Genomic DNA, 25,972 nt, shown 5'->3' with positions numbered 1-25,972 from the left:
GCGCAGCAAAATTGGACCAAGTCGACAGGGAACGCCATTCCATTCGATGCAAATCACAGGAGGGTGCAACGCGATCGTTTGCAACATCAGGCAGCAATGGTCAGAGTTTGATTAAACGATCGCGCCCGCGCGCGGTTTCCCATTAGCGGACCCTTAATGAGATAATTTCACGATCATACGTCACACTCTCTCAATGCGAAGAACCACCACGGTCATCGTGAGTGAAATCTTCATTCGCCCGGACCAGCAACAGTTTCACTTTTCCCAACCATTTCCACACCAAAACCCACCAATCGATTTCGATGCGGTGCCGCATCGGAAAAAGTGCCCCTTTTTTTGGGCCTGTGCCAAGGGGAAGGCCAAGTGCAAACACAATAAAAAGCAATCAATTGCCGATGCGGCCGCCCGGCTGCTTCTGCTGGTTTGTTGTGTCCCGGGGCTCATCTTGAAGCCTTCTCCCCAAAAAACGGGTGGATTGCTTTCTTAACACTCCGTAATGGCGGTGGATTATTGGATTCTCACCAGCAACGTGAAGAAGATCACACCGACATGTGTGTGTGTTGCGTGTTGTTAATTTAGGCCCCGCTCTAGGCGGCCCCGAGGGGTCCACATCCCGAAGTGAATGGATGGCACTAATTTGAATCGTTCAATTTACAACCGTTTATTGCGACAATCGACGGCAGGCCGATGGAAATAGGCCGGGGCCACAGCCCAAGCGGGCGAGAAGCGGACGGAGAAAACCCAATCTTGCGCAAATCCGTCCCGGACACACACAAACTAGTAATGCGCGCGTAGCACCTCTGCGCGAGAGGCCAACGATCTAAGGAACGGAAGTTTCGTTCACCGGAAGTAGGCTGTAAACATCGGAACAGGTCCGACGCACACCCCCCGAGACGGCCCAAGAGTGGGACCCACAACGCGCGTTACACGACGCGGCCCACGGACGCCACCGGATCGAAGAGAGAGCTCCAACGGCGGGCACTGTATCACTCGAAAATCTAAATCAATACCACCGAGCGCGAAGCGGAAATTTGTTTAGTCCGTCGTCGCCGAGGTGTGTTTTTCTATTTGCTGGCTACCCTATGCTCTGGCCACCCACCCCCGGTGTGCTTTCGATTTTTTCCTCACTTTCACGATTATCATCATCATCATCCGTCCGTCCGTCAGTCAGTCAGTCAGCCGGCGACGCTATTTTCGCCGCCGCCGCTAGTTTTCCGCTTTGCCGATCGATTACCAGCGAGCCGAGGTGGGCTAACTTTCGGAAACAAAAGTAAAACACACATCCCGCCCGCGAAGGAAAATCGAAAAGAAAATCCCCATCGACCCCGATTCGGAGCGCACCTTTCGTGTGGGGGGCTATTTTCTGGCGCAATTCGCCAAGCCAAATCGAATTAAGGGGCCGGATCACCAACCGACCGACCGGCCGGCCGGCCGGTGGGAAAAAGGGAAAGTGAACCCCGTGGCGGAAAGCTTGCCAGCCGCTTCAAGTTGTTTGGTTTGGCTACTCCTGGCTTCTTGGGTTCTCACTTTAGGCATCAGTAGAGCAATCCGTAGATTGTCCGTAGATCAATCGGTTAGTTCGAACACCGACGACTAACACTGTGAAATGTAACCTTTACAACAGTTCCTAAAAAGAATACGAACCCAAATAAGCGTTTTTTGCGGGAAGATCATTCGCGATCCGCGGTGTGGGACACACCGCTCCAGCACAGCACTAAAACCGTTCTATTCTTCAGCCCACACACGAGACTTATGCGCACGACAGGTTATTATGCTCCCGCGCGTTAGACGTGATGGAACAAACCGACTTCGAGTGACTGACGGGGGCCATCCCACACTCTGGCGGAGGAACCCGCCTCTTCAGAGGGACATCTTCCAGCCGCACACGCTAAGAACCTTCTTCAGAAGCCATGACTGGGGTTGGTTGCTAAAAATACAACCGATTTATTTAACTCCCTTCTGCGCTGCTGGGGCTTCGCGTTGTTCGTTCGTTTTGGATACTTTTATTACTCTGGCCACCACATGCCACCATCGTCAGGGGCGCTGATGGTGACGACTGACTGCCGGCTGGTCCCTGATGGGATCCAGCGGCCCCCATAGATCGCCGCTCCACGATCACTTGGCCGCTTGGCGGGCTGGGAACTATAAAAAGAAAAGTGGTGCCTGGCAATGGGCCCCAGGTCCACCGGTCTTCCAAGAAACATCTCCGACACCAGCAGCAACATATTCCAACATCGCCAACGCTCATCAGAAAAAGCAAAGTGCATCAACGGGAAGCGGCGCTGCTGCTAAGGGGGATCATCCCGGGACACGACACCACACAGAAGGGCAGAGCAAGTAACGTTTCTTCTACGGAACTAGGAGCCATTCTTGACAGCCTCGTCTTCTGGTGGGCCCCACACGCACCACTAGGAGGTGAAATTATTACAAGAATGTTGAAAATAAACACTTCACCTGCCCTCAGACCGGGCCGCCACCGCCGACCCAATGGCCGGCCGGAAAGAATATGTAAAAAACAACTCAATGAAGTTGTGTAAACATATTTACACGTCCGCAGATGCCCCTTGCTGTATGCTGCGGGCCAAGAATGTGGCGACTGCAACACCCGGACCCGGAGCCGCCGCCGCCGGGGCGTTGTTTTAATGACTATTTTTTCGGTCTTCCCATCACACAGTTTCACAGACCACAATTCAGAGCCAGCCAGCCAGCCAGGGTTTTTAGCATATCTCTCCGGATGGGTGGCCAATAGGGCACCAGCCAGCTGCTTACCGCCCGCATTACTTACAATTTGACTAATTTCGGTGATGGGCACGTTCGGTGGTGGGGTCGGTGGGGTCGGTGAGGACGATGAGTACGACGGGGACGAGGACGACATCGTCGTGTTGGAAGAGGAGGTGGTCGACGTCGAGGTGGACTTGTTGCGGGCCGGCGGTGCCGGTGGTGGGGGTGTGATCGGCAACACGTTCACGTTGCAATCCTTCGAGTTCCGGTTCGGTGAGATGCGGGCCGGAAAACTGAGCGTTTTCGTCCACTGCGACAGACTGCGCACCATGATTAGGGAGAGGTTTGTCTTTTTTTCCTGATTTTTAACTAAACTTCCGAGACGCAGACAAGCTGCTGGCGATCATCGATCGAGCAAAAACGGACTGACACTGGCACTGGCTATCATTTGATCATATGTGCAAGTGTATTAACCACGAATTTTCCACCCACCCAACACCACACGAAACGGAAGCAATAGGGCACACGGGGGGCCACCAAAAAGTTAACTTCCTCTCGTTCTCCAAATTCAAGAGGCACAACAAGCGCAACGACAATCACTTTTCAGTGTCATCCAACACACACCGCGGATTTAAAGTTTCGCGATTCAGCCTTTTCTCACTCACAGTCACAACTTTTTATTCGATTCGAAATGCGGCTTGTCTTTAAAATAATCAATTTCCAACGAAATGGGGCGAAATGTTGCATCAACAACTTTTCAAAGTGCCGTCGAAGATCGAAGCACTCGTAGCTCACTTTTTCGTCTACCGATCTTTTTCGGCTCACTTCTGGCGAACAACTGATCAGTGGAGTGGATTTTCAACGGCCTCTTCGATGCAACTCGCACCGTGCTCACGCACACACCCGAAGCGAGCAACGGAACGGAAGCAGCGCTATCTCGCTCGCTCGCACAGTTCGCCCGATGCTGGGCCAGCTGATGTTTATGCTGGCCGCGACACTCACACCGATGCGACCGGTACGGTGCAAAATTGTGCCCGTATGCTGTGCGCACGATGCAATCTCGCCGTTTGCAATCGTGTTTGGGTGCAATTGTTTTGAAAATCGTTCCAATTGCGATCGGGCGGCGTTGGAAAAAAAATGGAACAGGATTTTGGAGGATGGAGGCAGGATTTTGAAATCGTGAAGCACCGTGAAGCTGAGCGGTGATGGGAGATGCCAGCTGTTCCCGGACAGCCTTCACAAGGCAAAGCACAACACGACCCGTGCTTCTGTGTGTGTGTGTGGTTATGTTGTTTCCTTTACCCTCCTGATTCATGGCTCGGTGCGCGATCGAACGTGTCCGTTCCTGTGCAGGCAGGCACTTCGCTGGCACAGTTTCAGGTTGGGCTCATCGGGGGCTTTCGAAATCACCGATTGGCCGCCGCCGGTTCTCAACCTTCTTCTCCGACCCAAGGGATCTTTCATATGCGATGCGCAACACACCCTTCCTTACGATGAGGTGCGCTCCCGATCATGTCCGTTCCTGTTGATCGACGACGACGATCAACCGACGACCTTTGGTAGGGTGGTCCCGTGACCGTTTTACTTCGAGGAGGTGGTTCCGTGGCCGTCGTGCCGTGTTTACCCAACACGGTTGCGTAGCAACACGGTGGCGTCGACTCGTTCATTTCCGGTGTGGCCACGGCAGAAGGCACTCAAGCGACAAGCTTTTCGTGGCTGTCGGTTGACCGGTTCAACCTGGCAGCATGTGACAAAACCGGAGCCTCACCAGCAGCGGTTGATTGGTGCCAATGGACAGATAAAACGGACCATTCGCCAGGAGTTCGTGGGGAGAGACCGGACAGCGAAACCAGTCGCGAAGGAAATAGTACGAGTTTTTTCATTGTTTTTGCTTTCTTCTGCAATCGGTTTGTAAACGATTTGCTCGCTGCTGCTGCTGCGAGTTTCCGGTCGTAATAGAGAGAGAGAGCCCAGAGAGACGGCATCACGATCGGCCCAAATGGGTCGCACACACAATTGCAAATCCTGTGCCAAGGGTTCCGTGATTCTCACACAAACATTTATCGATCCGAGCCGCGGTGACTTCAATGACCGATCGGAAGGGGTCCTCTACTAAGAATCTAGGGACCGGTCAATAATTCTTTCAAAAGCCGGGGCCGGGCGAATGCCGGAGTCTGCAGATCTGTTTCGCCAGTCGCTAATCGGCCAGCAGACCCATTTCGGAATGCACAGAATGCAAAAACGCTTAAGAATATTATTCGAAAGGCCGTTAAATTAGCTTCCGGATGCTTGACAAGCGTAGCCCATAAGCGGTTTAGGGACGGGGCGCTGAAAGGTTTCAGGAACCGTTCACTCAATAACTCCATGCTTTGGAAATTGAATTCTATTTCTGACGATTCGTTGATAAGTTGTTTACCGTTAGACGGTTTATATTCTTGAAGCCGCACTCCTCAAGAGCTACAGAAAGAGTGTGTTCACAGTTGGGAAAGATATTTACGGATCTTCACGTCGTTTCCATTTCGTTGAGCGGTGTCCTTCGGCTCGACCGGCTCTGCTCCGGACGTTCCATTCTAAAAGACACGACCTCCGGGAGCACATTGTGTAAACATCTGCCACATCGGTAGGGCTGTGCGTCCTCAAAATAAACCGGTGGAATGGAAAATGGACGAGAAAATGAAGTTACACTATGGCTAGGGGTCCACGATGTTGTCTCAGCGCCGTGAAAGTGTACGTGAGCCGGGCGAAAGAACGCAACCTTCCCCGAGTTGTGTTCGTACCAATCCTTTCCGGAGTTTAGCACCACGGGAGTAGGGAGACAATATTTATCCAAACAAGCGATAGTACTTCAAGGGAGATGCTTTAACTTTCCAATCTCTGTATCGCTACAGATTAGCTTTCTTCGAGTGCCGGCGAATTGAAACACGCCCCGGGGACAACCTGTGCCTCTCGACGGTCGGTTGTGCAAACCGCTTCTTTTAATGTCACAATGGCAATCATTGTGGTCCAGTTTCACCGGGCTCGGCTGGGCGCGTATCACGTTTAATGAAATTCAATCTTCAATCAATTTCGCTGCTGCTGCAGGGTGCTACGACGGTGAAGCCCCGTGAAACCTACGCCCCGTTTCGATAGAACTCGCACCGTGCACCGAAAAGGTCAAGTGTTTGTCCACACCACTCCCGGGGCCCCCCCAGGCCCGGCCCGGCCCGAGACGCTGGAAAAAATGGCATATTTCAAACCTCATCAGCGGCCTACGCTTTGCTCTGCGTCGTCGTGATCACAATTTTGCCCGTGTTTCCAGCAGCTGCTGGCCGGCGCAGCATTACGCAACGTCAACAAACCCATCAGCATGTCGGAGCCCACAGCCTCGCGTCTTCCGATGGCTGGCGCCAGCCGACGCCAGCCAGCGGAGATAGTAGGTAGCCGCGTCGCCGTTGGATAGCGCGCCCGGGCAAGATCAACTGTCAAATTATCTCTCGTGGCTCGTGTGTGTGTCGTGGGAAGCGTGGCCATCGAGTTCACCATTGCCGCGGCCATCGAACGTCCGAGTCCGAGAGCGGTCCACCCATTGGGCTGATCGGCACGGAAAAGACACGAAACTGGTTCCGCGGCTTCGCAGACATACATCTGCACTTGGTTCACGTACGCGCTCGCGCTGATCACATTGTTGTTGCGCCTTTCGAACGGCAGATTCTTCCGAGGATCGATAAGTTGGCGGAAGTGATCAGTGATCAGTACTCAATTCCAACCCATCGGATTCGTTCAATTATGATTTTAGATCCTCGTCGGAATCATTATCATATTTTTATTACTTTAAAACCCTTTTTTTAATTTCTTTTCAAACATAAACAAGCTTACCCCGTTTCCAGTACGGCGTACTAAAATAAGTTCAACTACATGAAGCACTCCATGCGCCAATGATCTTATTTCTACGAAGTCGTTAATCTCGAAGAAAAGCATCGTCTGGGTGGGCCAACCATCCTAAACGATAGTCGATCAGTCGAAAACACATAAATTAAAAGACATGACCGTCAAAAGGGTGACTTCCGGTAGCAAGAAATTAATAGATTATTCCCAGACCTTTCAACAGGGCTCCAACTATCAGCATCTCCCCAGATGCGACTCTCTAGCCGAGCTCCTCCGAAAGACTTATCAATTCACTGGTACTATAACGATGACTTATTGCGTCGGGGATCGGCCGCAAACGGGGTTGGGGCCAGCTAATGTTGTCAGCGTTTAGCCCGCGGGCGCTGAAGGCTTTCGCGGCGTGCGTCCTCTTCGAGGGCACACGAAGGAGGTACCCACGCTGCCTCGTGAGGCTGTACCAGGGCGCGATCGGTTGACTAATGCCACACGGGGAGCGCGGCGGGGACGGTGATGCAGAAACACCTTCACCGGTCCCCGGGATCCGGGAGCGAGGTACGCAAACCCGGACAGGCACGAACATGTTTGTGCCGGTCCGGACAGAGACTAGACGCACACACACGAACGCAAACGCGATCGCGTCTTGGCGAGCTGCAGATCGCTGTCGTCGTGTCGGTCGTAGCGGTCCAGCTCTAACCGCCAGTTTTGCCGTTACGATCGCCTCCGGGCAAGGTCACAGAAGGCCGTACCAACACAGCGATGCAGCGCCCCGATGCTCGGAGCCTCCTCGCAGGCGATCGCATCCTCCGCCGCGTTGCAGTTTTGCTGTGCGGCGAAATGTTTGGAGAAACTCCGTGGTGAGATATTAGCGCGAGGCCAACGGTTTTTCTCTCGAAGCCGGTCTCTTTCTCTCTTTCGGGGACACTGCACCTACGCCGTTGTGCCAATTTCTTACCTTTTACCGGCCATCTCGGTGCATTCCTCCGCCGACGGGACGCGGTCAGCTTTTCTTCTTTTCCGGCTGTCACTCGGGCCGGGTGTTGGAAAGTGAACCGTACGCGAACCGTTTCGCTCGCGCAAAAAGGCGGAAGAACCGCTGGCGGCGCGTGAGAAAACCTGACTCGTCCGTTGCCGTTCGTTTTTATCTGTTTTCTTATTTTTGCAGGCCTCGGCCTGGCAGGCTCTGGACCGGTCTGGCTTGGGTTTTGTGTCTTTAGCATAGCGAAATGGGCTTGGAACGAGTTACGGGTTCCAGGGGAGTCGAAGCGATCCCTGCCAAGCGTAGGAGTTGGCTGGTCGGCCGCAGATGACAGTGGCTGTGGACTCGGACCATGGCATCTCGATGCAGTCGGACGACATTCCGACACTGTACTATTCTAACATTTGTCACACCTACACACAGGGCTGGATGGGCAACCCGACTTCCCGTGTCTTCGTTCCTCCGACTTATCTGAGTGACGTAAGACGTAAGTGACAACTAAATACTTACTGCGTTAATTACGTCCCAGAACCCGCTAGTTTTCCTGGTTGGTCCAACCCGCTTTCGGTACCCGGTTCTTCCACATTCTTCAGCGTGGCGTCTGTGGAGTCTGCATTCTTTCGAAAACCTCTTTCCGTTTTCGTTATCAGTTTGGCCACCGTGGTTCAGCTTCCTGTTCGTCGCTGAACGCCCAGCACTAGGTGTCCATTATTTGAACATATTATTCACGCCAACGGCAATATAGGTGGCACCACTGGATAAGCTTTTTATCTTGGCCCTTTGTGACCTATTATTGGTTCCGTACCGGAATCAACAAAGGCACCACATCGGGGTACCTTCTGGGTATCCCTGGGGCTTCTGCGACCGCTAGATTGGGATAAGAAAGAACACTCCACCGGTAAAAGGCAAAAGTGCAACCGAAACCTGGCCACAGGGTGCACACACAGACAGATAGTGTGATGCACCTTTTGTATCGCTTGGTGATGGATATTTTACGACATCTACGGGTATCGGCCATATGAGTCATTTCGGGGCAGGTTCGAAAAGTGTCACCTTCGCTCCCGTTGACAGTTCGGGTTGGGACCGACCGTACTCGGTCCAACGAATTGATTATCTGGCTGGCGGCTGCGAAGGGACGGTGCTGTGCCAACCGAGGAGGGAGTCGGTTCGAATGATGGCCGGCCATTATCTGCTCACACTGTCCTTCTAGCGATTTCACTGAAGACATTAGCCCGGAGCCCAAGATCGGGGCAGGTATCGGGTAATTTTGGGCTCTCCGAGCTTACCCGCACAATGGACCACCCTGGGCTGAGTAGAGTAGAGACAGATAAAAACGGCACCCGGCAAGATCCTGCTCTCTGCGACGAAATTATGCGCCGAGACGGTGTTGGGCCAAAATATTGTGGCCCAAGGCGTAACCGCGGGTCGGTTATCTTTCAAATGAAATTCTAGTTGCCAGACATCGTAAAGCGCGGCGTAACCAGAAAAAACTTTGGCGTACGATCGCACACTAAATCAGGGTGACATGGCGAGTCGGCAGATGCGTCAACGGTTGAAATATTTACTTTCAATACGCGGGCGCGGTACGCGGAGTACCACCCGGGGGGGGTCTAACAATAGGGACAGATAATCGCCAACGTTTAACACTGGCCACTGACTTGATCCCACGGCACAATTTCCCAGCCGCAGAGGAGGGGGGCGACTCTGAATGCACAATGGACCCCGTGTCCGTGCGGTGCGCGTGTGCGCTTACGCCTCGCCCCATCGGAGGACGAATAAACATGAGCCTAGTCAACAAATTTGTTACACACCGTTGTAACGCTGGGTTATGGTGCCTTGTGATTTATCTACTTTATCTGCCGGTTTATATGTTCGGCTGCGAAATGAGCCGAATCTGCAGACCGCCGGAGATTTAATAAAGCGTGACTGCTTCATGCCGAAGATCGACCAAGAGGGACCTGATGATCGATTACACAACCTGGAATCCGTGTAATAAAGGTTTGCGATAAAACCCACCAAAAATGCATCATCGCCCAACTGGTGTTCTGGTGACAGACTTTCAATAATTTATTGTGCAAAAAAGGCCACAGTATTATTTGCGCATTTTATTGTCCATTATTTGAATGTCTACGAGTGCGTCGTGAACGCAATCTTATGGACCGCAGAGCTGCAGTCAATTCCGAAAAGTTATTGTTGTTTCACCAAAATACTATGTAAATAGCGCATTTTAACAGCTGGCGGATGCCTTATACGTTGACGATGGTGCAATGGTGATTTATTAACATTTTAATTGAAATGCTTCAGTTTACGATCTCCGGTGGACACTTGGCGCGAACTCTCGAAAAGAACGCACACTCGCAAATTCGACCGTATTTGTTCGGGAAGAGTCGATGATGGCGACCAATCTCGGGACGAATTCTCGAGACGACGGACCGATCGAAAGGCGGTTTGGCGATGGTTTTCATCCGATGCGAATTGCTGTTTTGCCGCTTTCGCCACTCTTTTAAGCGTCTTTTCTTGTTCTCGTTGATCGACGGCCGTTGGATGATGCAAGCTCACTCGGTGAGTGATTCGGCACCGTCGAAGAACGTGATATCACCCGCGGATCGTCCACGGTGGGTGGGTTCCAAGAAATGCGGATTGCGATATTTATTTTAGTATCTCCAAAACCCGCTTCTGGCGCTTCCTACCCACACTCGGATCGAATTATGTGGTGGGGATCGTTTTAAAATGGAAAGTAACGCGAAGTTTGTTAACTAACTCCAAGAAACATCCTGCCCTGCCGAACCGGGTGCGGGGGCACTTACCAATTGTAATGAATTTGTGGGTAACTGTAAAAGAAACATACGCCAAATTATAACGCATCCGAGCGGCCAATCCCACTCTCACGACGCGTACACGCGGCACAGGCTCAGGAAGTGATAATTTGCACTAATAACAGGAAATCATGCCGCGGCCGGGTGGCTGCGGCCGCACGAAAATGAAACTGCGGGCCGCGGGTGGGAGACCGGCCCGGACCCGGGCTCCGAAAAGAGGCCACACGGTGCAATGCACTGGCGCGAAGAAAGAGAGGCGAAAAAAATGTGCAAACCGCAGCGACCACCGAAGAAATGCAGATGTTGCGAAATGTGTTCGCCCAGTTCGCCGAACGCCATCGTCCCCCGAGGGGCCCGTCCGGACACCGGACTCCGTGCGTTGCATGAATGAATGGTGAATTTGAGGAGCGGTGGCTTCGGCTGGCCATGTCTGGCTTCGGGGACAGCTGTGGCCCCTTGGTGCGAAATTGAAGCCACCCCTTTCTGATGACACAATCAAAAACACGTGAATCGATTTCCCTGCGAAGCGCCTGCGAGGTGTTGGCCCAGCCACAGCGACAGCTGCGCTGTTGAGACCCTGCCAGACATCGAACATTCCACCGAGAAAACACACAGAAAACTCAGAAGTACATTCCGCCGGCCAGAATGGACGCCCGGCCACTCGAATTAACCTTCAAAGGTCGTCCGTGGCTCTCTGGCGGAAATGATGAGCGAACGATCGAAAGATCGACCGATAGAGACGTAGCGCTAAAGGTGATCGCGAAGCAACGGGCGCAAGAATGCGCACGGAATTTGATGGAACGAATCGGAATTCCAAATGGCCGTGCGATCGATCGGATTTTCTGGTAATGTTCCACTTCCGGAGCATCCAGCTGATTAGCCTCGCAACTCGATCGCAGGCTCGTTAGATCGCTCGCTCGAGATCGTCGAGATTGAACTTACTTTGTCATAACTTGTTCATTGAGCGAATGAGTCTCTCAGGACTTCTTTCGGTGGCCGAGTTCTGCGCTAGCTCCTCAACTCATTGGGACAGCTGCTGGGAGCGGAGACTTTAGTAATCAGCTTTTACTGCCCAGCTTAAAGTCCCGTCGCTTTGGGACTTAATGAACGGCCCGGTGTTCGACCAGCTGCTGCTCCATCTGCGTCTCTTTCGCGGTTAAAATATTCAACATTCGCCCGGACGGCGGGCGATGATGTGACGGCATATCACGACTTCAATCATATCGACACGGACAGGAACATCAGGCGTACTCTTCTTACGGCGTCATACTTTATTCACTCCACGGTCTCCACTGAGTTCGAAAGTGCTGCAGATTCTACCTCAAGAGGAGTGTTCAGGTCCAGGAGTTCAGAGACGCTAGGGTGAGCTTCCCAGTCTTGCGACCAACAATGCGGTTATGCTTGTTTATTCTACAGCTCCACTCGTCGGAAATTCGGTTCACCCTCAGGCGGCAGGGCCCGACCGTGGTAATGGAAGAAATTAGATCCATTTGAATTTCACGCACATCAAACAACCTCAAACTGGCCTGAACGGTCGTCGGAACGGGCCCCACCATTAATCACCTCCGAGGAGTTGATTAAAGGCCGTATGGGAGCCTAGCGTTGACTAGGGGTCCGTGTGTTGGGAACCCTAGGTCTCGCGACACCTGGTAACCCTAGTAGCAGAGGTATCGCCGAGAAGAATGTCGTTTGTTATCTGCGCCCGCTAAGAGGATCAACGAGGAGCGGCTTAACGGATCCACGGGTTACATCATCGGCTGCCATTACTGTTCGCGATAATGGCTATGCAATGGTACGGGACACCGGTTGGACCGCAAAACTGGCCGCACTACATTCGCCGGTCCTGCAGGAAGATCCCAGCAGGCGTAGCGCACACAATGAGCGCTAATAGAGTGCGAGAGTCGAACCTGTTCGTTCCATTACGGTTCTCGGTTTTAAAGCAGAATATTATTTCGCCTTAGGCTTCGCCTGACTTTGGACGCAACCTGAACCCTGGGTTGGCCCAAGTCTCACGAACGAGGAGCTTGGTAATGATCGGGAGCGAGCCATCCGGGCAAAAAGATCGCACAGATCGTTCGCCACAACAAAGTATGGCCGAGAAATTATGCCGCCCGTGTTCCGTGTTCCGGGCGCTCCGCTGATTCCGTGCTTTATTAGCATCGATGCCCGATCCTAAGGTAATCTGAATATTTTCTCACGTAACCCCGGAGCCTCCCGTGTCGAAGGATCAGACCTGAAGGCCGTCGCCCAGGGTGGGAACCTGGAACATGGAACCTGGCGCGTGAAGTCTGACGTCGGGTCTGGCCATAAGCTAATTCGATTTCGTCCGCGACACACAAAACCAGCCCTTGCTGGACGGACGGTGGGCTCATCTTCCGAGGCGTTCCCTAGGTGCACAGCACTCTGCAAACACTAAATGATGATAATAATCAATAATTAACGATTCGGTATGCAACACTCTGTTTTCCGGGGCCGCCAGGGCCATGTCGGGAATGTCGGTCGGTTGGTCGGTCCGTCGGTCGGACGCTCGCCATATCTCGCCCTCCGCCAGCCGCCGCATGACGGACGATTTGTGTTTGATTATTGGTATTTCTTTCTTTCGGGTTCGTGTGTTCTGGCGGCCATCAGATCTCTGTTGGATGATCTCTCGCGTTCTAGCGCGGGAAAACCCATAACCGGCACGTCCACAGCGCTTCCGAAGCCCCACAAGACCACGAGGGCCAACCAGAACCTGAACCGCATAGAAAAAACAACACCCGACCTACCGGATAGGACCAGAGATTGACGGAAGACCCGCGATCGCGCGCGCGCGCCCGGCCAAGTCGTGAGACAGCAATTTCCTGTGGAAGCGCAAGGAATTCGGCTTTTCCCACCGTGCGGCCACAGAACGTCCGCATTCTTACGACTTACGAACGATAATTGACCCCGGGACGGAGCAAGTGAACCAGTCTCATTACCGGGGCCCGCTCCGACGGTGCGTTTTGCGTAATGATCTCCAAGAAGACGCTTCTGGCGAAAAAAATTGGCAAAACCCGGTTCTTCGCCCGAAAACCGGACCCACCCGCCGGACGGAAGTGGACCATTTGCGAGCGACCAAAGCTGGCCACAATCCGCAGTGAAAGTGTGTGTGGTGATCGACAGAGCGCGCGAGAGAACCGTGGCCTGCGTTGCTTGCGTGTCCGAAGCACCGAAAGGCCTTGCAATGTCGACCAGTTTTGAGGTTAGGAACTGCCGGCTGCGTTTTATCTCCCCCTTTCTGCCGTCTGCCGATTCGGTTCTTACACTCTCTTCTGCACTCCGCGAGCGGAGTGGAAAATGGGCGACCAAAACGGGGCAGAAGAAAGAAAAACCAGAAACGGACTTGGACACCGCCATTCCGCCATTGCAAAACGGGAAAAGCAAGTTGGCGCACTAGTCGCCGGCTTTCTTTCCTGTCTGCCCGCGTTGCATGGCGTGTGGTTGCGGTTGCCAGTGACCACAGAAAAAAAAGTCACTCATCGCCGGAATCGCTTAGCGTCGCCTCACGCAAGGAAGTCGCAAGGCCACCGTCAGGCAGCAGCAGCAGCAGCAGCTGTCGATCAGTTTCGGCGAGCCTTGCAGGGGTTTCCTTGTTTTGCGTCAGACTCAAGGAAAACTTCGGACGCGTTGTGACAAAGTATCAAAGACAAAGTAATGTATGAAAGAAAAATCCTATTTTGCAAAGTACAACTATACAGAGAATGCGAATTGTTGATAGATTTAGATGAAGCCGATTTGACCGACAATTAAATACCGGACGATAGTTTCCAATGGCTAGACAAGACATCAACAATAAAAACCTGGTCCGTTCCGACAATGCAGAGTGTCCTCAAGACCCGGAGACACCCTTTTGGGTCGGTTACACTGCACGGTGCAACGGAGGCCCCCCTTCCGAACACCGGTGACCGTTACGCAGGGTGAGAACAACGCGAGTTGTCTTGGGTTTTTTTTCGCCACGGACACGCCATTTTCTGTCATTTGCTTGCTTTTGCAGCACACACACTCATCTAGGTTATGTTTTTGTTTTTTGCTTCGCACAACGCACAACCTTACCGAACGACCTTTTGGCCAGCGAGCAGCGCGTCTCGGTGCATTAACGGTGGTCAGAATTCAGTTTTTCAGGCTCTCAAAGTAACGCGAAAAAATGGACGATCGCCGCCAGCTGAGGCGCGTTGTTTCGCTTCGAGCGCCGTCGAACGTGACGCCACTGCAACGCCTGCGGTCTGTGCCATTTTCACCGCGCAGGTGCATCCTAGGACCCGATTGTCGACGACGTGTGCTTGCGAAAGAATGTTTGGCGGCCGCGATGCCAGGAACTCGTTTTGTTTGGTGGTGTAAACTGTGCCATTCTGTGAGGGCTCGGAACCGTCAGAAGGGTTAAAATAGGGTCGTTTACTAACTTTAGCAGTTCCAGTTCCCAACCGATCGGTATAGTTTCTGACGTTTGAGGCTCCGAAAATAAATCGGCGGTCGTAGAAGTCCTCAGAGAAGACTGATATTGAAAATTATATTGGTAAGGTTCTACATTCCAGATAACACACACTAAACAAAGATCCCAAAAAAGGACGATCGCTTTTGTCTTAAAAATAATAGAAGCCATTTCAAGAATATATTGTTTACAGCACCCTTCAAGAAACCTTTGTAAGAATAAGATTAATAAAACCATCTTTTCAAAATCTATTTATTTCCGCCACAAGAATTCCACAATTCTTGTTTGAGAACCAAGAAAGTGATCCAGAATAAGAAATTTATAAAAGGTAAACATCGTTGCTTTTTGTTTCAAGAATTGAATTACCAACAGGGTCTGCAACTTATGGAACATTTTCTCATAGAAAACAGAATAGTTCAAATGAATGCAGATGCAAATGAACTACAGCATCGCAGTTGTGCTGGGCCACGGAGAAGAAGCTCTATGTTTTGTGCATTCACTGTCGAGCGGCAAGTGATGGACCATCTTCCTTCCTTCCATTGCTCTCGACTTATCTCATAAAGCATGACGCACGACGACGAAAGGGTGACAGAGGCCAGAGCAACCAGAGGTTCACCCGCAGCAGCAAAGTTCAACGAACGTTCGGTGAGCAATCAGTCATTGTAGGACGAGAAAAAAAACCGTTGAATATTAATAATCTTGTGCATTGTGGCGTAACATCGCTTTTTTCGTTTCGTTCCCAAACGTAAAAAGGAGATCCGGAGGTTCCATACCGATGCATTCGCTGGAAGGATTAATGGAGGTCATTGATCGGCCGACGGCCGTGGCGTCCAGAGGAGGTCGGCGTTGAGATATGGAGTGACCTGAGGAATCAACACACACGGTCGGTGCTAATAGGATTAAATGAGGGCATTCGAAGGGATTTCTTGATCCCTTCACGGATCGGAATTATCGTAGGGCATACAATGTGATACTCATATAGCTCGACGGACTAGTTTGATACGGACATTTCACAATTGCGGCGGTATAGCGCTGTTCGGTGTGCATAGAAAGGGTGAATTGCCATGGCTTAGGAACTGGACTTATGTTAATCATTATGTGATGGATCGTGGCTCCAGCGTTTGATTTGACGCACTACATTGCCCGGCATTGGATGACTCAGTCACCAAACTTTAACTGATTTCATCCTTCTCAAACTGAAACAGCTCCTTCCGTGTCGAAACGGAGGGATTTCGTTCGGAGTCTCTGTTCGCTTCATTACTCAGGCGTCCTCACATTTTACGCTCACAAAAAGCAGATGTTGTCGAAGAAGTGGACCAACGCGGAGAACCGATCGCGTCGGTTGCACTTTGATTTAGGACTGCTTTTGCTGTCCCCGTTTTCCTTTGCCCTCGGTATGCTGCTTTCTTACTATGTGCTGTGGCTCTCTAGGCGGCTCAGGATTGGGTGCAATCTGAGCATCCGATCACTCCGGCTGAAGATGCTTCCTGCCATCGGAACAGGACACCATTTCTACACACACACACTGGCAGCCACAGGAAACCACACACGGCACACAGCAGTGGCGATGGTGTGGTGTGGATAACATCTGTCGGCCTGCAACATGATCGCATTTTTCGTTCCATTTTTTTTTCGTTTTGGTCGCCATTGAAGATTCCTTTCGGAGCCCATCCTGTCCGTAGTATCCTCTCGGGTGCTCCCGATGGCCCGAGGGGAAAAAGGATAGCGGCGTAGCGCCCGGGGCACGCATTCCAGCATCTCTTCCGGGCGAAACATCCTGTCGACGGGGCGCGCGAAACGTGCCACACAGATTTTCGGGCTTTTGGGTTGTGTTCTTTTCAGGTCTTTTCTCTCGGCTTTTTTTGTTGTTCCTGTGGTGTTTATGGAGTTCGGAACCGACAGAGCCGTAACTCGATCGGGAAAAAGCGGGCACCGCTGAAGTTTACTTCCTGCTTTTTGATCGACCAAACTCGGTTCCGATTTTTTTCTGAAGCCCTCGTCATAATGCACCCATAGCGGTTCAGGAAGTTCCGGCAAAAAAACCAAATTGCAAGCTGAGTGCAACAACTAAATAGATGGCCAATTCCATGCTTGAATAGGTCCTGCAGAAGTGTCGGCCTAGCACTTCTGCTGTTTAAAACTGTCCATAAAGGCTTGAAGGCCAGTAATTTGCCTAAGCATCTAATTACGAACGATTTCCCTAGCCTTGAAATGTGTTGAAAGTTTGTTTAGTTAGGGCGAAAATCTTTTTACAAAAGGTTTCTATTTGTCATTCGCTTTTGAGCCGCGAAGCAGCGCCCTAAACCGAAACCACATGTTGTTTCAACGGAGCAGGAAGTGGTCAACGATTACAATTTGCATTTCATTTGCAATTTGTTTCCATCGAATGTTTGGCCGTTCCGTCCACAGCTACCCCGTACTTGAGGAGTAAAACGTACCCTCGCCTTTCCTTCTCATTATCGGCGCCCAAAACCTGAAAAGACGAGATAAACACTGTACAGTTTCCAGCAATCACTCGGCTCGGCGGCGCGGCTGGCCAACATGTGCTGTGCAGATCCCGCATTTCGATCGCCGAACGCCGTGAAAAGTGTGAAGCAGCATAATTTACAACGCTCCAGCCACCCGTGCTTCGTGACAATGCAATCCTCCCACCAATTTTGGGTTGTTGCTTCTTTTTTTTGGGAATGTGTGCGTCAGTTGTGTGGCTTTTCACGCGCCATATGTTGGAAAAATTTTACGACGCCAATGCCCAGGAGAAACACCCTCCCCGGCGCGGCACGAGATCCGTAAAGAGGATAACAATTAAGGGATTTTGGTGAGGGCTTTATAGGGGTCAGGCCAGCGGCGTCGTATGATAAGTGGCGATACCAGTGGCGTGGTGTATTTGAGGTCCGATTTTTCCCCGATTCATCTTTCGCCTTTGGCGAAGAAATACCTTGCGGGGTGCGAAACATGTGTGGTTTTCCCTTTGCAATCCTGCACGGAAAATACGGCAATAAAAAGCTTCCCATCACACGGCGCTAGGTGGACGTGAAGTGGCGCTAGCGGCACCACGTGTTGCCGCGCTGACCACCTTGAGAAACTATTCACATTTTAATTTCGAACACCATTCGAGGGATCATAAAAACCGTGGGCATCGATTGCCGTAGGATCGTCTCCCGCTGCGGCCAGAAATTTGTCCCAGAGCCGCTGCTTGAACGGTCTGCACATGGTGCAACGCTTAAGCTGCAGCACAGCCCATCAACGCCCTGGGTGCACCGTCATCAAATATAAACCTGACGATGTTCCCATCTGGAGGCGAGTGTGAACGATCCGTCCGGATCCGGGTGGAGTCCGGGCGTGAAGTAAATTCTCGCCACATCATTTCGTAAAATTAGAACTGTCTTAATCGTGGTCGCTTGCTGGTCGCCAAGGGACGCCGGGGACCATCATCGTGCGGGCCGTAAAGCTGATCCCAAGAACGTAAAGGAATAATTAGTTTTATAGTCTCAAATGTGTGCTGGTTAACTAACGCACGGCCGTGCGCTACATTATTTTACGATCTGTGGTCCATTCACGCAGAGTCCCAGAGCGGAAAACGACTCAGTGTTGGAAAGTTATAGACGATAAAAATGATGTTTACGAAGTAATCTCTCTCAGCCTGAGGCTTTTTGAGTCGGCCATTTTGAGGGACAGGCCCTTTCATAGTTATTAATGCTATTGCACTGCTAAGACCACTTGTGGGGGCTGAGGAGCGAATAGTCCATACGGATATCAAGTACAGGACACTGTTATCCAAAAAGTCCTATGGAATACCAATGGAATTGAATAAGGTACAGTCTAACCATGATATATAGACTTTCTGTGTATGTGTAGGGACACGGCTCTGGGTTGGCAGTATTCCTAGACCCTTGAGATCGCCCTAATGTACACTTCCGCCCAAAAACATTTTTTCTAAATTCTGAATTTAATGTGAAAATTGTCCTAAATTAAACATCATACCCATAATGATAGCGAAGGATCCAAGCAAAGGGCCCTTCTTATTAGGAGATTTTAATTTGAACGCAATTGACAAAATCCTGTAATATCTATCCGGTTTCTATGCGGTCATAAGCGTAGAAGTGCCGAATACGCTATGGAAGCGGTTGAGCTTGATACGACGCATTACCCCTTCGAAGTGGACCCTACCCTTTATTCAAATGTTTCCAACTGGCCGCGCTCAGCAGCTGTCCTGCATTGTTCCCAAACTAAAACCCAGGGTCCGATGGCGTATCCTTCGGTATGTGTGTCTACGTGGGTCCTGAACGCGTGCTGAAATCCGCTCCCCTAGTGCGCTCCTGGAAAGTTCTATTTCCAGTAGACCACGAAGTCACCCCTCAAGTGTTTCCGGTGCGGTGCGTGCCCGTGTTTGTGTGGACCGGAAGTGTTTCACCCCCGTAATTTACATTCTTCCACAAAATCAACCCCATGTGACTAGGATTCCAAGTACCCACGATGACATATGGTCGGTGCATTAGGCCGTTATTTGTCGCCAGCATTGACAGAAAGGACCGAACGAATGTCCTGCGGCGGATAAAGGGGAAACACTGCTTCGTCAGAATGTGTGCGCTAATCAACAGGGTGTTGCGGAGGGGCCACAGACCGTGTATGAAAATCTCCCGTCCACCGGAGCACACGCAGGCGCGTGTGTATCGAAATTATGGGCAATTTCAGGCCGTCCCCGAGTCGATCGGTTCGCTCGCTCCGTCCGCTTTCGGTGCCAACAATCAACAGCATTTAATTGGTCGCCTTTTAGAGCTCATTCAGGGGTGACGCGTTCGTTCGTTGGGCTTTTAGGACCCATCGAAAGGACCCTAGCAACCGCGACGGCAGGCGTCCTTAAATGGGAAAGCGAACGGTATGGCATCCAGCATCTGGGCACCCTGCGGGAACACGGACCATCTGCTCTCTCTCTGTGTTTCGATGCGTTCGGTTCCTCTGCGAGGCCGTGCCATAATGGCTTCATGCACCGGAGAGTCGTCGCGACCGGGCGGATCGAAGCGTAACTAGGCATGGGGCCGGTAATATCCACCAGACCGCAGAAATGCACGATTAGGTTGAAGTTGTTGTTGCCGAGCCGAGCTGTGGCTGAGGAGCGAAATAAATTGCAACACCAGCGACCAGCACCAGGTTTACCGCCGGGTTCTTTACCGCAAACCGCGAGGGTTCATGAACTTGGCCAAACAGTTGTTGTTGTGCGGTTGCGAGCACCACCACCACCACCAGCATAATTGCAACTTGCAACGCCTAGCCTCGCGCCGGAGAAGGCAGAAATCAAACTCGAACTCCGCAGTTAAGGCGTTCTGGTGTCTGGATGAAGTTGTTCAACTGGAACCGAGGGGCCTGTGCCCGTGTAATGTTATCGTTGTTTATCCGTTGCCGGTTGAGTGCCGTTTTGGCCGCTTGGGCCCGCTCTTTACATACACAGCAAGGCAAAAATTGCGGCAGGACTGATATTCCATTCCAGTAAAAACTTGTCAGGGTTTGGTTGATTCACTGCCAAGAAGAATGCATGAAGTGCTCCAAAACAATGGTGGATATACGCGGTACTGATTAATTTTGAAATAAAACATTGACTTTTGATAATAAAAAAAGATTAAACCATGTAAATTCATTAAAATTTGCCCTGTACGCAGAATTACCTATTTTATTGACCAGGCCAAATCAGACCGCTGTCAAAATAAGTTGTAACACACCTGTCACTTTTGACATAAGTATCACCAACATAGCAAAAAAATGACATAAACTAGTATATCTAAGTACAGTAGTAGTTTGGTGATCATTGGTTTAGTAATGGCTTGAGTACAGTTCAAATTGTATCAGCTTCACACAATTACCTATTTCATTGACCAGCTGTGTAACTTACTTCTTTCTGGTTGACATCCGCTGCGACCTGCAGCGTGCCGTACCGAAACCAAAACTCTTTCTGGATTACTTTCCTCATTAATTATTGCGATAATTATTTGGTACAAAATTTATTAAAAAAAGCAGTAAACACGTTCTGTGAACTGGCATCCTTTGCGACCGTTTTAAGGAACGAGTAGAACGGAACTCAATAAACCCCAAGTGGAACCCCCAACTCGATTGCAACAGAGTGGTCCGATACTTGAACCCTAAGCGTAGCGATCGCTTATCAGAAAAGGAAATGAGCATTGCGTAAGGAACTAATGCGCGATACATGGACCTCAACATGCATCATGTTTTCCAACGGGCCGCCCTCCCTCCGTATTCCGATGGGTTCTAATTGAAACGAGGCGAAAGAGAACGACTTGAACACGGTACTCGAGGTTCCCGGGCTTGGGCGGGCTCTTGGCAGGAGTGCCTGGGACTGGCTCGGGCCGTTCATTTCCGGTGCAACACGTGTTCAATCAACGAACCAGTGTTTGAGCCTCGTACCAAAACAGACCCCAAACACAGTTTCATTGGCTTTTTTTCTCGCCCATTTCGATCGTACAATAATTAGGGATATTGCGGGGTGCGATGGTTGAAAAAGGATATTTAATTCGTAATATAGAAATTCAATCGTGGCAGTATGAGATTCCAGATATTATCCTCACAATTCCGTGCTGAACGGTCCCGGCCCCTTGCAAGGATCGTTGGGAAAACCGTCAGCGTTCCGTGTTGCGCGAGACACGCGCATCTGCTTACGTTTGTACACACACACCGGGCGCGGCGAATGTAATTGGATACTGTTGTTTATCGAGCGACCCATCCTGTGACAGGGCCGGCTGCCAGGATTTGTTACGGTTCCGGGGCTTTCAACGTAAATCATATCGAGCGTTCGTTCCAAAGGAGAACTCATGTTTACTCTACGTAATGGCTTTCCACCAACGAAAGGCTTAGGTTCGGAACAGGAAAATCCTCCGGATCCTCCATCCTCACTAATTCAACGTAAGGATAATAAGTTAAAGCCGCCAACAATCGCACGCGATGCATCAATCCCGGCGTAGGATATTTATTTCAGCGCAAACACCAACGGCTCAGGCGTTGGTGGTGCATTTCAAACCCCTCTCGACCCTATGGCCCGGCTTTAAGGGATGAGTTTGATCAGATGGGCCACTCTCAGGCCGACGTGGGTTTCCCCCGAACACCTGAAGGTCTTCCTGAATCTGTGGTCTCCAACCAATTCTCCTCGACAATGGCGTCGCCTTGAAATCACTCACCCATCACAAGCCCTCACCAGGTTCTGGTCAAGTTTCTTCCGGCAACAGACGGACAGGCCAGCGAGAGGCTACGGCACCGTAGGCGTACCCGGGCCCATGCATTTAATAATTTTGAATCATTTAAATTAAATGTGAAAAATGGTCACCGCGACGGAGAATGTGGTGGACTCAGAATAAAGGCCCGAGTCTGACAGAGTCTGGCACTGAGGGGCAAAAGATTCACCCCACGCGGTAGTCGGAAGGAATTATCGGAGGGGTTTCGTTCATGGCGATCTTAAGTTGAGCTAAACTTCACTTTTTTAACAATCCATCTAAATTTTGACCATTTTATTTATTTTTGGGTAGACGTCCAAGGATGCTTTAGAACCGAAATGACCGAAATACGTCGCAAAACTCTACAGAGCGTGGGCTCCGGGCGTTGTCAAACATTGAATATTTTACAAATTAGATTTAAATATCAATTAAAAAAATTAATTTACATTCAAATCATGTGATGCGGAGGCCAAATTCAGCGTGACATGGCGGAGGGGATTTGTACCGAATGTTGCACACCTTCGTGTTCCTCGGTTCGTAGTAATCCTACGCACCGCGTCGTCCATGGCGTCCGTCATCGGGAGCAAAACTCCCCCGGGTTTTGCTGCCAAAAGCGTCGGCACACCGTGGGAAATAATTAGGAAAGGAATTTCCATTGTCGGCCGGTGGGTTGGGCAGCCCGGCCGGCTTGTTTGCGGTCAGCCGCGGCGACGTCGAGAGCCACAATGTTGTTTCGCCTTTTTCACCACCGGCTCGCTGCTCCCATCAGTCACTGCGACGGTTAATGTCTTTATGTTCACATGTCACCGTGGCGCACCGATGCTACAGATACGCGGCGGTTGCAGCGCGGAATGTGTTTATGAATAAATTACACGAGGGGATAACGAAACGCACGGCAAAACAGGCCCCACGAAAAAAAATAAACAACGGCCAAAACCGAGGATGTCTGGCGGACTCGGTGGGCTTCCGACGTCTTCCGGTGATGGTCCGGTAATTAACTCAATGTGACCTTGTTGGGCCACCGAAGCTGTCGCTAAGCTTACAGAACCGACTTGGAGCGGCCATATTTTGCACTCCGAACGCATCCGAAATCCCTCGGAAGTTCCAACACTCACGAAGCGCTTCTTGAGCTTAATGGAAGTGACCGTCGTTCGCACTTTCGAGTGTCAATTTGCGAACGTTTGTTTTTCGGTGGGAAAAACGGACAAACTTTCAAGTCCCGCCCGGCTCGGCTCGGCTCGGCGATTTGTCTCCCGGAGTTCGAGCAGCCTTAATGATGAAACTTGGGCAACAAGCTGCGAAGCGGGCCCAAAAGTGCCAATAGTAATAATAAAGAACTTACCGTCGCGTAGTCCTTCTGCGATGTCACCATATTTGGCACCGGCTGGCTCACGATTAAATTATTCTCTCTGCCCAAAGTGGCCCGAGCGTGGCGTGCGTAGGTGAACCCCCCCCCGGATTGATCCGACGATCGCGTGGTGCCGGCGGATTGCAGGGTCGACAGGGCAGCAGCAGCGGCAGAGCGACGGAACCGTGGCAGCGGAAAAGAAGATGAATGGAAATTCATTTATGTAGGTTTTTTTTGTTCGTTCACGACTCTTAAGCTGCCGTGTCCAGCGCCTAACGTCTAATGGGTGACCGGCGGACAAGTTGGAAGAAGGAAACTGTTCGGGTTGGAGTTGCTGCTTAAACCGTGCCTTAAAGGTAGGTAGCCCACGCCAAAATGGTTCATATATGGGAGGTATGATGTAAACCGGAGAATTATCTTCACATATTTATCAACACGCCGCGAATTCAAGGTTCCGGCGATCGGTGCTACGCTTTCGATCGGGCTGTGCTTTGGGGCCCTACAGGCCGATCGATAGAAGCGCACCGGACTATTAGTAGCACCAGCGCGCAAAAGTTGGTCCATTTTCAGAACAAAACCCGGGACTTCGTTAAAACGGAGCTGTTCTACTAGTTCCACTGTACCGAATTCCGGACTCCCACACGGCTAGTTGAGGGGGAGTGATACTTCCTTAGCGGTCGTCTGTTGCTAAATTAAGGCCGGTGAATTAAACGCGACCGAGATTCCGACCGGGTGCGAGGTGAAAATATTCAAATCTTCAAATCTTGAGCCGTGGGGCGATCGAGTTGAATATTTAATCAAGCCTAATGAGTGAACATGGCGAAATGGCTGGCAGGTTGATGGGCAGAATGCAGCAGGTTACCAGGTGCGCTATGGCGTGTTATTCGTGAGCGAGAAGGAGAAAGAGCTTAGACATTGTGAAGCCTTTTAGTATCTTTCAAAGATTGTTTTTAAATTGAGTTGATTTTCATTTCATGAGGTTCATCAATAACCACTAAACTCTAACCTATCCTTGCTAATGAACGTTGCTTATTAGTGGAATGAGCTATTAAAAGTATAGCAGCAGAAGTGCTACAAATCTTCTAGGAATATGCTTCAATATGCTGAATTTTATTTGTGCCAAAAGTAATATGATTTATTTAAAACCATAACATAGGCTTAGCGCTATAATTAATGAATATTTTAATCTACGAAAAACAGAGCTTTAAAAATAAAAAATAAACTTTCAAAATGCCACACTTCTGATAATTGTACAATATTCCCAATTTTACCAAGTATAATTCACAAGAACAAGAATGGCTTTACCAACACTAGATCCATGCGTTTAGCATAACCCTAACGACCAGAATCATTAATCCGATACAGATTTGCGCAAAAAGATACCGATCAAGTTGCTTAAGCAATAAGTTATAATCAAAAGCCACTGAATCTCCGCGATCAAATCCGCCTATCCCATCTATCACATTCTTTGCCTTTACCTTTGCGTCTAACATTTGCCTGTGGGCCCTGAGGGTTCCACCCATAGGGTTGTGGCTTACCTAATGATCTGCAGCAGCTCGGTCCGGATTCGGGCCGCACTGGAAACGTTGCCGATCGCTGACATTTTGCACGCTGTCGCCCCACGCCGCTGCACTGGGCACACTGCACTTTCCAAAAGTCAGACTCCTCCCCGCGGCCAGCCAACCAGAGTGCACGGGCTACTACGAATCCACTGGGCACCACCGCACCGTTTGTTCTACTTCGGCCAGAGAGAGCGAAAGAAAAAAAAAACTGCACAGAAACAGACACAGTTTCACCTTCTCGAATCACGCGGCGGCTTGCTGTTTGACCAAAGGTGCTGCTGCTGCTGCTGCGCAGGACACGCTCTGCGCACACATCAGTCGATCGTGAGGAATAGTAAACAACTGATCGTGTGGCACTGCACCGCACGCGAAGTAATACGGTTGTTGTGCAAATGCGCCAAGGCTCCGGCAGCGGAGCGGGTTCACGGGTTCAGATCGGCAGCGGGGAGCCCGAGTGGCCCACGGGTGTGTGTGTGTGTGTGTGTCTGTGGCCAAGCGGTGTGTGCGATTACCGTTGCAGAAAGTAGCAGGCACGTCGCGGGCTGCAACCTGCCAGACAACAACAAGTTGCAGTTGCAGCGGCTCCGAAGAATGTCATATGAGTAAGGGCAGGCTTAAGTAGTACAGGTGGCTCCAGAAAAGTGGATAATTTCAATTAAGTAAAAGAAACTTATAGAGGTTGACTCTTCGCGTAGTATGTTGCGAAGGCAATGTTCTTTTTATCCACGATTAATCTTCACAATGATCTAGTGTCGATTACTGTACCGTCACGCGACCTGCAGATCCTACCAGTTCTTGGGCCAAACATCTGCGCGGCACTGTAGATAAACTGCACATTGTGCTGATGCGTATGCATTTGTCGCCCGTTCGAATACCTGTTCTGTCCCGATTCCCGGGGACCCGGCGGCGGCCCGGAGACAATGTTCATCCATCCATCCGACGATCCATCCATCCGTGGGCCATCAACGGCGGCGGCGCATCGCACATCCTCCGGGCCGTCGGATAGCCACACGACCACGACGGG

At 50.9% G+C, this 25,972-nt stretch overlaps 1 protein-coding gene across 2 annotated transcripts in view; it reads right to left on the bottom strand.

Moving 5' to 3' along the window:
- LOC128271573 (TNF receptor-associated factor 4) overlaps positions 1 to 25,065 on the bottom strand; it is a 32,653-nt gene extending 7,588 nt beyond the window's left edge. Inside the window, exons 1-2 of one of the 2 annotated variants that reach the window (XM_053009155.1) lie at positions 24,925 to 25,065; positions 23,381 to 23,447 (exon numbers count right to left, since the gene is read on the bottom strand). In XM_053009155.1, the coding sequence (XP_052865115.1) occupies positions 23,381 to 23,447; positions 24,925 to 24,989 (132 nt within the window). In that variant the 5' untranslated portion in view covers positions 24,990 to 25,065. Of the gene's footprint in view, positions 1 to 2,785; positions 3,053 to 23,380; positions 23,448 to 24,924 lie in introns of those variants that run through there. The other variant, XM_053009154.1, reaches the window with a different exon arrangement.
- Between the last annotated feature and the right edge of the window lie 907 nt (positions 25,066 to 25,972).

The sequence above is a fragment of the Anopheles cruzii genome, chromosome 3 (assembly GCF_943734635.1).
Source record: "Anopheles cruzii chromosome 3, idAnoCruzAS_RS32_06, whole genome shotgun sequence".
Lineage (NCBI taxonomy): Eukaryota > Metazoa > Arthropoda > Insecta > Diptera > Culicidae > Anopheles > Anopheles cruzii.
This window is presented reverse-complemented; position numbering and strand designations above follow the sequence as displayed.